This window comes from Cardiocondyla obscurior, linkage group LG07, assembly GCF_019399895.1.
Source record: "Cardiocondyla obscurior isolate alpha-2009 linkage group LG07, Cobs3.1, whole genome shotgun sequence".
Classification (NCBI taxonomy): domain Eukaryota; kingdom Metazoa; phylum Arthropoda; class Insecta; order Hymenoptera; family Formicidae; genus Cardiocondyla; species Cardiocondyla obscurior.
In genome coordinates, this window is record NC_091870.1 from 7,829,964 (window position 1) to 7,846,116 (window position 16,153).

Sequence of the window (16,153 nt, forward strand, 5' to 3'; positions counted from 1 at the left end):
AATTCTGATCGTTACGCGTAAAACAGAAAGGGCAAAAATCGGGCGTCTGTTGAAATAAAATTATTAAAAAAAAAAAAAAAAGAGAGAGGAAAAAAATAAACGTTGAAAGTACTTCGAGAAAAATTTATAATATTTATTTTCAATTTTACAATTGCAAGTTTAATTACTACAGATCATAATGAGTCTAATGGATAGTCTTAATATTCAATTCTATAAATTTCTTGATGGTCCACGATTGCCGTAGACGCCACAGCGATTTCAGCAGAAAATTTTCGTCGTGTTATAATTGCCGGTCGGTCGCCGTGGATTTTTTCAGTGAATCTTTCCGGCGACCCGTTGTTTCCGCCGAGGCGACCCTCTTCAGGTTCGATCGCACGAGCGGTCAGACGAGCCTCTCGTACATGTATAAACGAACGTTGCCGCGAACCGAGGGTGGCCGAAGGGTAGCTGGATGGGCCGAGAGAGGGACTGGCGGGCACCGGGGGGGAGGCGGCTGGTTTGATCACGCGACGGCGACGGGACGAAGGCGAAGGTTATTGACATCTTGCCGGGTAGTCTGCATGCGCACGTATTACGCGTCGCGCTCCGCGTTGTTTCTCTCTTTTTCCCCGTAAATTGCCGCCGCGTCGTCTTCCCGAGAGCGCCTTGCCTCGCGACGAGCCTCGTGAAGTCACGAAAATTATCGGGACAGGTTTCTTATGCCTCCTAGCGCTGCAAACGCCGCAATGAATAACCCCGACGACGTTTCCAGGCCTTTTGCACTCGCGATGAATGGGCCTCGCGTGTATCGATAGTTACGCGCGCTATTAATTAAGCGCACACTTTGAAATTAACGCCAGGCTACGTTTATTATGTTAATTATAATGTCACGCATGCTGTTTAATTAACAATGGTAATTGACATGAATGGGTACCATTATGCCCCTAGAAATCACAAACAGAATTAATATAGTTAGAAATTAATTACGGGCGTTATAAATAAAATCTCGAATATTAAATTGTAATTTTTCCAGCGAGATTCTTGAAAGAATTTATTTTACAGGTGGCACTTAATATTTTTTTTTTTTTTTATATATATTATACGACGGAAACGATAATTACTCGGTGTAGTTTTAGTCGCGGAAAAAAAAATGCTTTTATTTCACGAGCTCGTCGAAAATTCTTCGCGATTCCGGCTATCGTCTCGCCATTACTCTAGTTTGCGGTAAACGCCATTTAGCTCCACTTTGCATAACAGCTTCGTAACACCGCCCCGACGAAATCCGAGTGCGAGAGCGCCCGGCGTACGTTGACTTCGTTCCACGATTATCCGGCAGCAGGTGCATTTAGTCCGTTGCGCTTGTGGGAAACACACCTGATAACTCGCGCACACATAGATACGTGCAGATGCGTGTACGGCCGTTGCTGATACGCCGTCGTCTCACCTGCGGCCTCGCGCTTGTAACATTCTCTGTGCTCGCTAAAGTTGGCTCCCCAATATCGTAAACCAAATTTCATTAATATTATTAATTAAATATAACGTTGGTCGTCAAACGTTGGTAATGGACCACCGAATACCACCAAGCGACCATCGATTGATATTCATTATTTAATTTACAATATTGGAAAGCCCATATTCACGCAAATCTCTTTGCCGTGGCTTGTCGACGCGACAGAGATTTTCGAAACTTTTTTTTTTTTTCTCAACGCAGTGCGCAAAGTGCATTTCGTCAAAAGTACGCTGAAATTGAAACGATAAGTCTCGAGACTCGAAAAACTAAAGACGTCAGTTATCTTCCTTGGAGGAATTTTATAAATCCCTTCGAAGAAACTTTTTACGGATGTTTCGGGGTAGTTAAAGACAAAGTATTCTTGTAATGACGGAAATTACAAACAACAGGAAATCTGAAGACACATGCGATTTTAGGATGCACCTGGCGCTGCAGGCTTTTCGGAGAGGATGTAGAAAACAAAAGATACCACGAACATGCCGTTCTCTGACGTAAAATATTGTAACTCGCGAAACTTGCTTTCTTGCCGTATTCTCATTACATTTTTACGGACTATAATTTTCGTGACAAAGTAATAATAAAATAAAATAGAAATAATTATATATAAATGGACACATTTAAAGTACTTCATAAATTAAAAAAAAAAAAAAGAGAATAATAATTCTAATAAATAACAGATGCGTCGTACCGGTTTAAAAATGCATGTTAACATTTTATATTATCGGTCAGGAATATTTAGATAAAAATCGAATCTTAAATCTGACAGTACATAATCTCCCACGTGATATCGCGTGCCGCACCTGGAGAAGGCTGCTAAATTAAGATTACTCATCTCCATCGATTGCCCTACCCCGCGATCAAAATCCTATCCTCTAGATATGTCTATTGTTGCCTCAAGAAAATAACGACTCATTCATCCCGGCGCCTGTTTAATTGCACCGCGGATCGATCTTATCTCCTCCCATTAAAAAAAAAAAAAAAAATATCGTCCCATCCGTCTAGACAAAAGGCCCTGCTCAAGAAAAAAATAAACAATCCATTCGCAATGAAAATTTCCCGTCACCATTCCCGCGGTACTTCTTAATTGCCCCGTTGTAAGCGTGCAAGAAGTCGCATTGCAGACGAAATCGGCCGAGGATAGTACCGCGAACGAGCGTACGCGATTATTGTGTCTTTGCGGTACGGAAATGGAAAGTATCGAGAAGAGAAAGTAAAAGAAAGAAAGAGGGAAATGAAAAGAAACGGTCCGAGTACTAGGCAGCCTTCATCGATTCTTTCGCGCACGTGCGCTCGTATATTTACGCGGGAAAATGCGCGCGATGAGATAATCGGGGAATGAATGACAATTGCGTAATTACTTGGCAATTAACTCGACGTCGTGCACTTCCGCGTGGGCGAGCGTGGGGCGATAGAAATACCCACGTGCTCGATGCAATTGTAACTGATCGTGATGATATGATACGATCATGATTCAAAGTCACGAGAAAATAATTGTACAGAACCCGGAAAAAAAAAAGAAAAAAAAAATACTTCTTCTGAATAATATGTTTAGTTAATTAATAATAAATAATAATAATGCAGAATAATATTAAGGCGCAACGATATAGATCGCAGCGATATCACGAAGATCCTCGCGATTGAGATATCCGCGGAGAATTAATTGCGAAGGAAATCGCGCGGGAGCCGGGCTCGACTTCGCGGTCGGCTGCCGGAAATAAACGCAATAAAGCCTCATTCTAATTAACGCGCTGCGAAGCGGGAGGAAAGCCGCCGAACGTCAGAAAATCCCCGGCGTTCCGCAATGCGGGCGTTGGTTATAGTTCCAAAGTTAAGTTGCGATAAGTCGGTTAGAGCGGCCGCGTTAAACGGCGCCTGTTCGCTGAAACTTTCCGCTCCTCGTGACAGAGACCATCACGAGCGGAAAGACAAAGGCCCGGGACCTTTTAACGCCGCCGTGCAGTTATTCGAGGGAGATACGGCGAGACGCGCTCTTTGAAACGTCACTCAGCACCACGCCCGAAGACCCAGGACGCCTGTCCCGGCCAAATTCCGTATTGTTCCGCCGTAGTATTTCAATAGCCTCGACACTGCGACTCGTTCGAACCGACCGACCTACCGACCGACCGACCGACCGACCAATCGACTCTTTTAAAAGTTCGAGCGATGCTCGAGAGCATAACGAACGGCGTGCGGAAGTGCACCCTGAGGGGAACGTTTTCCTTACGCGAAGTGCGTATCCGTTAGATAATAATGCGCGCGGCTTGCACAACTGGCCATTTCCTTCGGGGTAATTAAGAAACGGAGTATGGGAGGGAAGTAAGTAAGCCGCGGAAAAATATCGTTCATCTTGGCGTCTGAAACAGTTATTCACTAATTAGCGTAATAAGTATAAAGATCGTAATTACGAACTTATTCCAAAACGCGTTCCGCTGGGTGTACTGTTTAATCGCGAGGAGACAAATTGCGTTTAAGAAGGAAAAAAAAAAAAAAAAATTTACCAGCGTTTTCTCCGCAAAAGTAAATCGCGCGTTACTTAGCGTCGGGTTTTTATTGCATATTCCTCCGATCGGAGGCGCGAAAGATTAATGACGTTGATCGGGTCGTCGGGGAGATCAACTTGCTAATCACGATCGCACGATGGGCCGACGAGGTCGTTAAGTGCACTTTAGCATCGGCGCGAGGTGAGAAGCCGGCCAATTATCGGCGCGAGAGGAGCGAGAATCGGCGATTCGCGGCCGATACCGCGAACGACACTGTAAATCGTCCGGCATCGGCGGCACGAATCCGCGAAACGCAATAAATCGATCGGCGATGCAACTAGATGATAACGGCGGGAGAGGCGGGAAAGATGGAATGCCCGGACCACGACGATGCCCGGATAAGCTTCGAGATATTCTGTTTCGCCGCGCAGATAATGGCGCGGTGCCCTCGACGAGCTTTTCGAGATGGATCGCCGATCTTTCAGCGGCGAACCATAAATCCGTCCGCTTGCATTGCGCAATTTATATTCACGTTTCTAAAAAAAAATTATAATAAAATTGTTTTCGTATAAAAATCGCATCTTTGAGAGAAGATTTATAATTACTTCCGCTTTCAAGTATAATTTATAATGTATATGTAATTAATTCATGATTGACTCGATCACGTTTGTGGTTAGAAATATGAAATTGTGGCTGGGTCGAAAAGTAATTATATAGTAATTATGTTCCCCCCGAGTGCAAAAGTCTGATACGATTGGAATATCGGAATTAAGTGACTATTCGCACAGAACTCGTGTTCCGCGGACTGTCGATGCATTCGTCACGCAAAGCTCGACGCGGACACGCTCGTCAGTCTTTCAGCAAAGCGCAGCGTTATCGTCCGCGCGTACGTGAATCGTAAACAGAAACGTTTGAGTAACGGGGTCGTTACTCTCCCACCGGATAATCGCGCGATAATGTAACGTCTGCGGAGTGGCGTTTCAATCGAAATGCAGACGATGAGTGCTAGGAATTCCCCTTTTTATCCGCGAACACGTCCGCGAGATAAAAAGGAGAACCGTTATGAGGTGGTGCCATTTGAATACGCAATTTCAATTTATTCGCGTTTCCACGGGCGTTCAAAAAAGTTTCTGGACACTCAAAAAGTCCCAACTTACTCTACTGCTCGAAAAAAAAAAAAAATACGGAACACTTTTGTATTAACTGATTAATCAATTAAATTTCCAGTTTCATTAAAATATATATTCCCTAAAATTAATTATTCATTTATTAATTTCAATAATCTAAGTAGCGTACGAAATATCGAGCCGCGGTAGTTCAAGCTCTCCATCGCAATTTCGAAGAAACAAAATCGGCAAATCAGAATCCACGCGGACTGCTAACTGTACATCGCGGTTCTCTCAGCGCTTTCACGATCCTTTCCCTCTAGGAGAGAAGTCAGAGGTCGCGGAAGGGCTTCGCCAGGGTAGATATAGGCGAGTGATGGTACTTAATAATAGGTTCGTAACGCGCGAGGGCAGGTGCGCGGGCGCACGATGATTAATTAGCCAATGATAGGTCTAGCTCGCCTCCGCGCGGCTCCTCCGCCGACTATCCCGCTCTTTACGCGACTGATTGATGATTACACGGCTCCGCGGGCCCGCAGCGCGGAATCGCGGAAACGTGGAATACCGATTGCGGCGTCGATAATCTCATTCCGCGAATTCTTCGGGAACGTCGAAACGTCGGCGGGTCGTTCCGGCGTACCTGGACGTTCCAAAGGTTGCCCGAAACCGGTATTCAGGCTGCGAAACTGGGGACGAGCAAGGGGAAAAAAAAAAAAAGATTCCTGAAATTGTTACGAAATCGCGCGCGCAGGTAAATTAGAATATTGAACCGCGGCGAAAAATGCGGCGAGGTACTGGTCGGTAATTATCGAGTCGCGTTTCTTCAATCGCCTTGAAGAATATTTTTAAGAACTCTCGTCAACGTTCGCTTCTATATTGCGAGGAAAGGTCTACGGCCGCGAGAAAATTCCGAGACTCGTTTGCGTTTAGCCTCCAGTTTTCGAGACAGAAATTGTGACCACCGAAAATACTCGACGATCATCAAGGGGCATCTGTTCCCTGCTTACGAGCACGTGGTGTAAGATGAGGAGAGTTAAAGTAGCTGCTCGAGGAAATATACTTACTATCTCCGTAGGAACGAGACGGAGGAAAAAGAAAAAAAAAAAGCGGAGGGAAAAGAATAACACGAAGTCGAAAAAGAGAGTTCTCGTGAGCCACGCTCATTATTTTTTCGAGAGTTGTTATCTTCTTACGGCTACAGCCGTGAGAAAGATAAACGCAATTAGGCGCCATTGGTCGTAATCCGCGTCAATTTTACGTTTGTTATCGTATCTGTTAAAAATTGTCACTAATTTAATCGGTGCAATTAGTCACTTAAAGTTTTTCTCGCTCATTTTCAACGGTATAATGATATCTTCAAAGTTTTGCTTTAAATTAAATTCTATTTCTATTTTTTTTTTCTTTCTTTTTTTTTTTTACTTCGGAATGACGTTTCACCGTAGATAGGTCAATACATTTCGCTGATGTAGGGCGGGTAAATCTTGTTTCGCCCAGGGACAAACCTTTTTTCACGACGTACGTACTCCAGCGCGGCAAAGAGCAGTTTTATTCGGAACACGTGCCTCGGTGTCAAGCCGGCTAAAATTAAGCGGGAAAGTCTCCCCTTGTCTGAATGCCCACCTATCCCGCGCTCGCGTTGCCCCTCGATAAGTTCCTGGTTCCCCGATGCCAGCTGGCAACCGGAAGTGCGCGTAAGAAGCCGAGCGAGGAAATAAAGAAGGCAGCGCGACGAGGGGTGACGAAAAACCGGAGACGAGGCTGCGGCGGCCGAGGACCGTTGCCGGCCCACTTTTATTTCCGTCTCAGAGTCGTTATTCGTGCACGGGGGTCCATACTCGATACCCGCAGCGGGGCTTCCGACGGCAAAAGGGGAAAACTTCGAGCCGAACAGCTGACGCAGGAAAATCGCTTTTTAACTTCGAAACAGCCGCAATGCAAAATATCACTTTGCCCCGAAAAAGAAAAAAAATAATAATTACGCAAATTACGAGATTCGAAAGAAGTTGACGTAAAGTTTTCAGTCGCTCTCACGATATGAAGCAAAGATAAAATTTTATTAAACTTTTTTTCCTTATCCGTTTCATTCTCGGAAGAAGAAAAGAATAGCGCGACAAAAATTACCGTCGTGCTAGAGTCGAGTCTTAAAAAGTGAAAGCTGACACATTTACCCGCGAAAGAATGCGCGCCGTTCGTAATAAACGTTTAAAAAGAATTCGCGTCGTCAAGCCAGCAGAGTATCTTTTTGCGACGTAAAAAAATAATAAAAAACCAAGTTTCGTAGTTGAGTATAAGAAAAACAAAAGGCAGCGCGGCGGTACGGCGAATCGGGGGAAGAAATGTTTTCCTCGGCCGATACTCGATAAAAACCCATTAAAGTAACCGTTGCCTCGGAGAGTTTGTGAACCTGCTCGACCAGATTTGCACCACATCCTGCGTTGTTTCCGGGGAAGTCGGCCGGTTGTCCTCTCGACGCGATATTACGAAGCTATAATTAACAATATTGGAACCGCGAAGTCAATATTATCTCGAATTATGCACGTTTGTCTCGATTCTCCGCCCGTCACCGTTGTTTGACACATAAACAGTCCGTCCATTGAGATAATCAAGAGAGGAAAAGGTGCTTGCATTTCGTTTTTGCCCGATTCAAGCCTCGATTTAAATTTATTAAACTTTGTTTCCCCGAGTTCGAGAAAATTACTATTAAATTCATAATAAAAAATTACGTTGCGTATTCTCGATAATTCTTTTTTTATATTTATATATATAATATCTATATATTTCTTCCCTTTTTTTCTTCTTCATTTTATTTTCATTTTCTTATTAATATAAAGTAGATTTTTGTAAAAAAAAAAAATATCGCGGTGAATCTAAAATTCAGCGCCGTTTAAATTAATTATTAAAATAATATACGGGCTAGTAATATACGTGATATGTTTATGTCAATGGTCCTTCTTTTTCTCTCTTCCCTTCTTTCGCTTCAGCCTCGGTGTCCCCACACGATCGTAAATTCTGATTTCACCAGGATCCGCGATATCCCCGGCGAGATACTCGTGCCTCCTGAAGGTTCAAGGCTAACCGTACTTTCAGCCGCGCTGCTCGCGGCAGAAACGTAGCTTCGGGAGAGTTAGGTGAAATGTCGGCGGGCAGAAACATTATCTAGCGGACGTAATAAATTATCAAATCGTGCCGCAACGATGTCTTAATAATCTCTTTAAGCGTTTGCAATTCCGTGACTGACGAACGGCGGGAAAATAAAAAAAAAAATCTCGGCTCGATCGCGGCGAAACTTTGCGAGACGCAACTGGCCGCGAAGATCGAAACGCGAGGTGAACATTTTCGCGGATAGATTCTCGATAAGCGAACGTCGCCTTCTCGCAAACCGAATTCGTTTCGAGGTGCGCAACTGCGGCATTAAATTACGCCCGGTGGACGTTATTTTATCTTCTCTCTTCCGACGAAGCCTACCCTCACCCTTGGGAATTAAAATTCCCACCGACCGAGGCCGCGGGGAAGAATCCGGCGCCGTTTGTGCGGCCGATTACCTGAGTCAGCTGTCTCGGCGAGCAGCGTCTTTGCCGGGCAGGGAGGCTGGGAAAAAAAAAAGCGCGGGCTCTTTCTTATAGGCGTTCACGGGACCGATCCCTAAGGGTGGAAGACGCTCTTCCCCTGGTCGAAAAGAAACCTCAGCTGTTTGCCGGTGGAAGCCGTGGAATAAACCCTGCGACGTTTCTAGACAGGTCCTCGACGTGGCGTTAACTATTTGTAAATTGATGTAATTTCCGCCGGTAATGATCGCGAATTTTTATTTTTAATATCGCCACCAGCTGAAGGGAGTACTCGAAAAACAGCGTGGCGTATTATTTAAAACGTAAAACTAGAAATAGCGTAAAATAAAAAAATTCAAGTGCCGTTTCTCTCTTTCGATTTTTCGTTGCAATTCTGTATTTACGGCGGTGTAATAACGAATTAATGAGAATACAAAACAGGCCGGTGCGATTTCAAGAAGACGCTGATTCCGGGAGGACCCGATCGCGTGGAGCGTCGGAGCTCGGAAAAGAAAAGCGGTCTTGTTTCGCGAAATCGCGTGGCGATAAATCGCGCTTTTCCCCGTCTTTTACGAGCGTTCGGCTAAGCGCAGATCGCGTGCGTCGTAAAAAGCAGCTCCGAGCCGTGCCCGACGTTAATTTCTCGCGGGCGGCGCCGATGATGCTCGAGCTGGATCCAAAGCAATTTTCGGCCGGTGAGAACTTTTTCCCCTGGCCTTTCAATTGCGCTCTTCAATCGCTGCCGCATTCGGGCGTGACCGGAATTTATAACTAATCCTCTCGGACGTTAACTTTGAGCGAGGGACCTTAACGACGGTGTGTATCTCGCGATTATACACCCAAGCTTTAGAGCCGCGCTACTCCCTCGATCTTTTGATGTCGTAAATAAAAGAAACGTTCATTCGAAGGTACAGAAATATTCAATTTAATCAAGTGTTACATGCGAGATTAGTAATTCAATTTGATTTGCTCCTGAACCATCAAAGATGAATAAATATATATTTTTATGATTTAATTTTTATTATAAAAAAAAAAAAAAAAAAAAGAAATATATATTTTTTTAAGAACATTTTGACTCTTCGAAACCGTTAAATCACGCGTTATCTACCACGCATTAATTACATGTTCGGACTAAAGTGGATGACTCTAATATCTTGAAACGACTCATTAACGGTCCTCGTAGCCCCGCTTCGAGTCCCTCGTTCCTCGTCTCTCTCAGAGATGAACTCTGAGTTTCAAACCGGGAGAACAGGGCACTCTTTATGGCTGCATCGGCAAAGAGCTGAGCGTACGAAGGTGAAGCATAGTTTCGGGACATCTCGCAATCCGTTTCCCACGGTATCGGCCCAGGTAATCTCGGCGCGTTTCCCTCAGCCTCTTCGCGGCGCTCCTCTCTCTCGCTCCTTCTATTTATTCTCGCGTTCGCAAGTGCGCCGCGAAATCGAACGGGGATCTCTTTCGCGTCTCAACGCCCTTCAATAAACGAAAGAATCGGAATAATAAACGCCGCGCGAAGGTAATTTCTAAAGGCATAACGCGTCGGCTAAATTTTTTTACCGGAAAGAAAACGTGAAAGGACTCGTTGATAGGAGAGCCTAGGCTGCTCGTCGTACTTAAGAGCGATCGCAGCACCGAAGTATACCAAACAAAACAATCGAGAAACGCTTCGCGACGCAGAGACGTCGAGGCTTAACGCATCGAGGCGACTCGACCGGCGCTTGTTTTCCTCGCGTGCGCGTTACGTCCATACCCCGCGGCAATTTGCTTAGTTTCCAACTTTATTCAGGCACTTCGAGGCGGCGTTTCCATGGCCACGCTACGAGCGGTAATGGTCATTTCCCACTTTCTGAATTTTCGCGTAGCTCAAAGTTTATATTCGGACAATCCGCCGTCCCGTTCGAGGCGGCGGTTTCGCTATTTCTCGAACAAGCGCGATCGCGTGTCCTTCTCAATCAGTCGGGAATAAAAAGAAATAAAAAAAAAAAAAGAGAAAAATACTAACGGACTGGGATCTTCTTCGGATCGACGGTGCCGAGTCGCTCCTCGACCTTGTCGATTTTGCGGCGCAGATGACCGCTTCTCTCGGCGACCTGAGCCAGCTCGACGGTGAGCCCGGCGAAGATGTCCTCCGCGACGGCCAGCAGGGAGGCCAGCTGCTTCAGGGAGCTGGTGAGAGCGCCGTTCGCCACCGCCTCGAGCTCGGCGCCCACCGGCCAGCCCGGGTGCGAGCCCGCCGGCACATGGCCGCGGCACACGTGCCGCGGCTCTACCTTCCGCATCACGAACGGCATCGCGGCTTGCTGCTGCGTGGTACCGTGTTCCCGATCCCCCGCACTCGCGCATAACACACTTCAGTTCGGCCTCATCTCCGTGGCGCCGCATCGCCGCGAGATCGGCCGGGCACTGCGGCACCCGCGTGCCTCATGCCGCCCGTTTCTTTCTCTCAGCCCGCCCGCCCGCTTCCCTCCCCCGTCGTCACTGTCGCAGCGTCGCGGTTCCCTCCGTCGCAGTCGCCGCGACTTCTCCTTATCTCCCCGGCACTTTCACTACGCACTCGTACGGGCCGCGGTAATTCGGTACGGCACCCGTCACGATGCGACGTACGACCGGCCGCGTGACCGCGGCATCGCGGTTGATTTTTCGAACGCGCCGCCACTTGCGTAATACTCGCGCGCCGGCCCTTCCGCGGGACGAGACTCGATGCGAAAAAAGGGACGACGACGGCGCACATGGGTGCGAACGTACCGCGCACCGCGACGACGGTACGCCAAGTGCCGGCCGGTCCGGCAGCCAGTCGCCGAGCGGGCCGGCTTTTTCTACGAGTAACGGTTGCCATTGCCTCCCGTGCTTTTGCGAAGCAACCTACCGTCGCCATCTGTCGACCGGCACCGCGTGCACGACGATATTTCATATATCTTCCGTCGTTATGCAATTTTTAAATAAAAAAAAAATAATGTAGGCAATAGTTCGTAATTAAATAAAATTAACCGGCGAGCGTTAATAAATTACTGAGATTAATTATTGAAATATTGATATGGGAAACGAGAGCTTTATCGCGCTCCATTTAATCAACGACGAATAATATAGGGACGAGGCAACCAGCGGAGGGTTTCACGAAGCTCTTCGTACCGCGTTATGCAACCTGAAGCTCGCGATAAGAGAGCGAATGCAAACGCGTTATCATCCGCGCTACATGTATTCTTATAAGAGATATATTACGTATCGATGATAAAAGAATAAACAAATGATAAAGTTAATCTAAGACGAAGTGAAGTAGCTGAAGGCTCTTGACGAAGAGCGAGGAATTCTTGAATTAGCTCGATTTTATTGTTGCACTGTTATTTGCTTTCGTAATATTTGTAATAAGAAATTCTTCTAAAATAAAATTGATTGGAAGAAAATTTTTTGTACATTCGAATTAAATATTGAACAAAAAAATTATTTAAAGATAAATTATTTAAAGGTATAATTCTTTTTCTTTAATTTCTTTTTTTTTTAATTTGCGCAAAATATTAAAAAAAAAAAGATCTTTGATAAATCGAAATATTTAATTGAGATCATTTGAAGACACATCGTGCAAGAATGTAACTTATGAGAGGGAAAGCGATTAGCTGTGCATTAACGACGAGCCCTGTCGTCTGTATCGCACGGGAAGCATTCCGACTCGATAAAGACACAAACTTTTAAGTGGCATTCCTCGCATATTAGATTAAACCGGACTTTCCTATCAACAGTCGTAATATAATACGTGACATAATGCACCCGGAAAAAAAAAAGGAAAAAAGAAAATGAGATCGTCGAAATTAACCGCGTGGGTCCTTTCACGTTTGAATTGTAAATCATTTATTAACGTCAGAAGATCGCAGATAATTATACAGCTAAGCGCGACCCGATTTTACGCACTGAGCCCGGCGGAAACTTCATAGACGGTCGCGCTATCCTAAGCTTAGCAAAGCGAGATGCGTACGCGAACTATCGACCCGTGATAGCCGCCGATCGAGTTAACGAACGTCGTAATTCGCGTTTATTTTCATAGCCAACTAAACAAAAAGTTACACACAGAGCGGCGGTGGAAGCCCCGGCGAGTGCAATGCTCGTTAGCGTAACAAATTTAGCAAGCCGGGCCGGATTCGATTCGGCGTAAAGTAAGCTCCGGAATTGGGTTGATGTAATTGATAGTCCGAACTTATCCTTGCCGCCCCTTCCATCTCCCTGTCTCCCCTTTTCTCTGCGTCTTCCATTAAAAGAATCTAATGGCCGAGGGTTACTTAGCGCTTTCTTTCACTTCGCCTTAATTTTCCCCGTATGTGCAATTTCACACGATAAACTTTCGCACTTAGGGCCTCGAAATGACCAGCCCTCCCCCCACCCGAAAGTGGAATTCGGAAAAGTGATCGCCGGTGAAGCACGGTCCTAATTTTACGGAATGCGAGGCATTCCCCGGCGATATCACTGCGATGCGAAATAATAGGTCGTGTAAATTCAGCCGACACCTCTGCGTGTGTTTCGCGCTTCGAAGGCGCTTGAATTACTCTTTTTTTTCTTTTTTTTTTTTTTTTTTGCGACGAAATTATCCGCGCGCTCGACGTCCGAGTTTAATTTATATATTAGCGTCTCGTGTTCGATGCTGATACGCGATGAAAACCGGACGGGGCGCACTCGGTTGTTGAACGATGTCTCGCGAAGGTAAATCTGAAAACGCGGAGGTCTGCGTGGCGTCGCTTGAAGCTCATCTATCAACCTGTACCGGGACTCGGAATCAATTACCCCATGTTTGGTGCTTATTCGAATGAACTTAAAAGTACGCGATAAGATTACATGCAAGCGGTTGAAAAAGATTTAAAAGACCGCGCTGTTCCCGAAGTAAACAGCTTGTACGGCTTTTGCGCCCCTTTTTTCGTCGGGGCTTAATCGGCATACGATACTCGAAGATGATTAGGCTGCGGACTACTTAAGGATGCTAAAATCGCCTCCTCCAGTTCTTTATTATCCGGTGCGTATCTCAGCCCCGCGCGAACGAGACGCACGCCCAGGGACTCCGCCGTGAATCGAAAGGGTCCCCGTGAAAGAGTACAGTCAAAATAAAAATCAAGAAGCGTTTCGAATCTCGTTCGTTTCGCAACTTTTGTCCATCCATCATATTGCGCAATGTCACCCTTTGACATTCTCCCTCGAAAGGTTTTTTAACCGCCGTTAAATTACGCCGTAAAAAAAAAAAATGGAAATTAATTAGCAATATTAAATAATAATAATAATAATTTAGCAAAAGGCGTATCTATACTTCTGACACTTCTAACGAAACAGACCTCAACTAAAATAGCTACGAAATAAAATCTCGAATAAAAGATCTATCGCGAAAATTTTTTAACTCCGCGCCGTCCGAGATTTTCCATCAGATTTTCCCGCCACCTTCCTCACCCCGCGCATCGTTTGCGCACCCATCTCGAACGTTTTCCGAATTAACCGCGTCGAGAGTCGCGGCACCGTCAAACGGCCTTAAGCTAATACAGCCCGTTACGCGCGCACAATTTGCAATCACGCCCGGCGCGGCGGTCGAAATTGTTTGCGCAATTGCTCGATCAGGTATAGTCCTTAAGGATCCATTCATCTTCTATTTTTAGTCGCGGCCGACGTGTCCAAAGCCGTTGTACGCGCGCCGTGCCGTGGCGCGCTGTTTTTAGCCCGCGCGCGCAAACAACATTGAGCAATGGGCATAGCGCGGGATATCCGACGGACAATCGAAGGCGCAGGTCGCATAATTACGCCGCGGCGACGGCGGGCCTTAAGTCACCCGCCGCACAGGGCGACACGTTTCCCGCGTGTTTGCCCGCCACCGAGCGCCGTCGTTTCTTGTTTCAACCGGCCGGGATTTGCCTGCCCTTTCGCCCGACTTCTTTTTGCGGACGAGGGATATCTTCAGCGCGCGGGATTTATGTCACCGGCCTCGGACAATGGCCGGATTGAAGGACGGGCGGAGGGATCTCGAAATCGTTCGACAACATTCCGGGTGAATAATTAAGAGCGTTCCGGAATCTGTTGTGACAGAAACCTCGCAATCGACGGCGTCTTCAGGGCGGTCCGATCTGCCCCCGGACGGCTGCGCCTCCACGAAAATAAGCGAAGGGAAAACGCAATTGCGCCTCGATCGGATCGCATCTGCCTTTTGTCTCGAGTCCGTGTACTCTCGAAGATGAATGTGTTTAAAATTATCGAAACACTGGACGGTCTAAAAATAGCTTGGTATTTTTTTTTTTTTTTTTCGCTCTTTCTTTTGCGACTCCGTGGAGATTCAGATTTACTCGGACGAGCCTGCGGGTCGAACGCGTCGTTAACATTAATCGCGGGAAGAGTTCGGTTACGTAGTACTCATCCTAAAGCGAAAAAGTCTGTATTTTAGATTTTCTTTCTTTCTTTTTTTCTTCTTTCTTCTTCTTCTTTTTTTTTTTTTTTTTTCTGACTCTCGATAAACGAAACTTCGAACGTAAGAGGTAAACGTGAAATATCACCGACCGTGAAAAACGGCTGGGACTGCAGACGATTACAAGTCGGGGGAAGAAACAAAAAGGCCGGGACGAAATTCAATTTTTTTCGCCAGACGTTTCGGCGAAGAATTCGCATCCGGCCGTCGCGGTGTAACAATATTCCCGCGCGCGTATTCAGGAATGTTTCGTGGGCTTCGGAGGACGGCTGTACCGCGCGATAGGCACGTCGAGACCGAAAACAAGAGGGCCGGAGTTATTTCGATCGGCCGCCGGGAATCTTTCGGATTCTACAAGTCGCGATACGAAAAAGTACCGGAAGGGCCGGTACCGGGCCGCGAAATCGAGCCGTGGAGGAGCGCAAGGAAGATGGGTGGCTGGCGCGGCGAGAGAAAAACGGAGGTGAGAGAGAGACGGAACGGAACGAAAAGGGACGCGTAAACGGCGGGGTGAAAGAAACGCGGGGAACGGGAGGGGGAGTGACGAAGGGAGAAAGAGAGAGAGAGAGAGAAAAAAGAGATGCACCGCGTGCGAATTCCCTCCTCGTGTTCTGCGCGCGGTGCCGATGCCTAACCCCGGGGGCACATCGTATACCCCTTTTCCCGCCCACCCGTTAGATACGGAGCCACGCTGCACTCTCCCTCCCCGCTCTCTCATCCCTCTCGTGCCTTAGGATCGCGCGGCGGCGCTCGTCCTTCTCCCACTTAGCCTCGCGTTGCACAAAGTTGCAATTTATAGCCGTCTCTCTCGCCTCCGTTCGTCCTTCTCTCCTTCCTCCACTGTTAATCGTCTCCCACCCAGATCGCGTTGCCCCACCGTTGGACGCCGAGACACCCACCCAGCTACGCCACACTTGAGAGTACCCTCCGCGCATCTCCCACCGCCGATCTCTCGCCAAGAGTACTCTCACGGTTGTCTTCCCCGTTCTTCTCGCACTCGCTTATCACCCTTTCTCGCTCTCTCTCTTTCTCGCGCGGTGCGCCGTCGATCGGCGCGCCGGACCGCGGCGACAGGCGTCGCAAATTCGCTCCGCTCGGTCAGTTCCAAGCGCTGG

At 46.9% G+C, this 16,153-nt stretch overlaps 1 protein-coding gene across 2 annotated transcripts in view; it reads right to left on the reverse strand.

The window, feature by feature from the left end:
• Gukh (NHS actin remodeling regulator GUK-holder) overlaps nucleotides 1-11,024 on the reverse strand; it is a 69,898-nt gene extending 58,874 nt beyond the window's left edge. Inside the window, exon 1 of one of the 2 annotated variants that reach the window (XM_070659925.1) lies at nucleotides 10,623-11,024. In XM_070659925.1, coding sequence (XP_070516026.1) covers nucleotides 10,623-10,911 — 289 coding nt within the window. In that variant the 5' untranslated portion in view covers nucleotides 10,912-11,024. The remainder of the gene's footprint in view (nucleotides 1-10,622) is intronic. The other variant, XM_070659926.1, reaches the window with a different exon arrangement.
• Nucleotides 11,025-16,153: the final 5,129 nt, after the last annotated feature.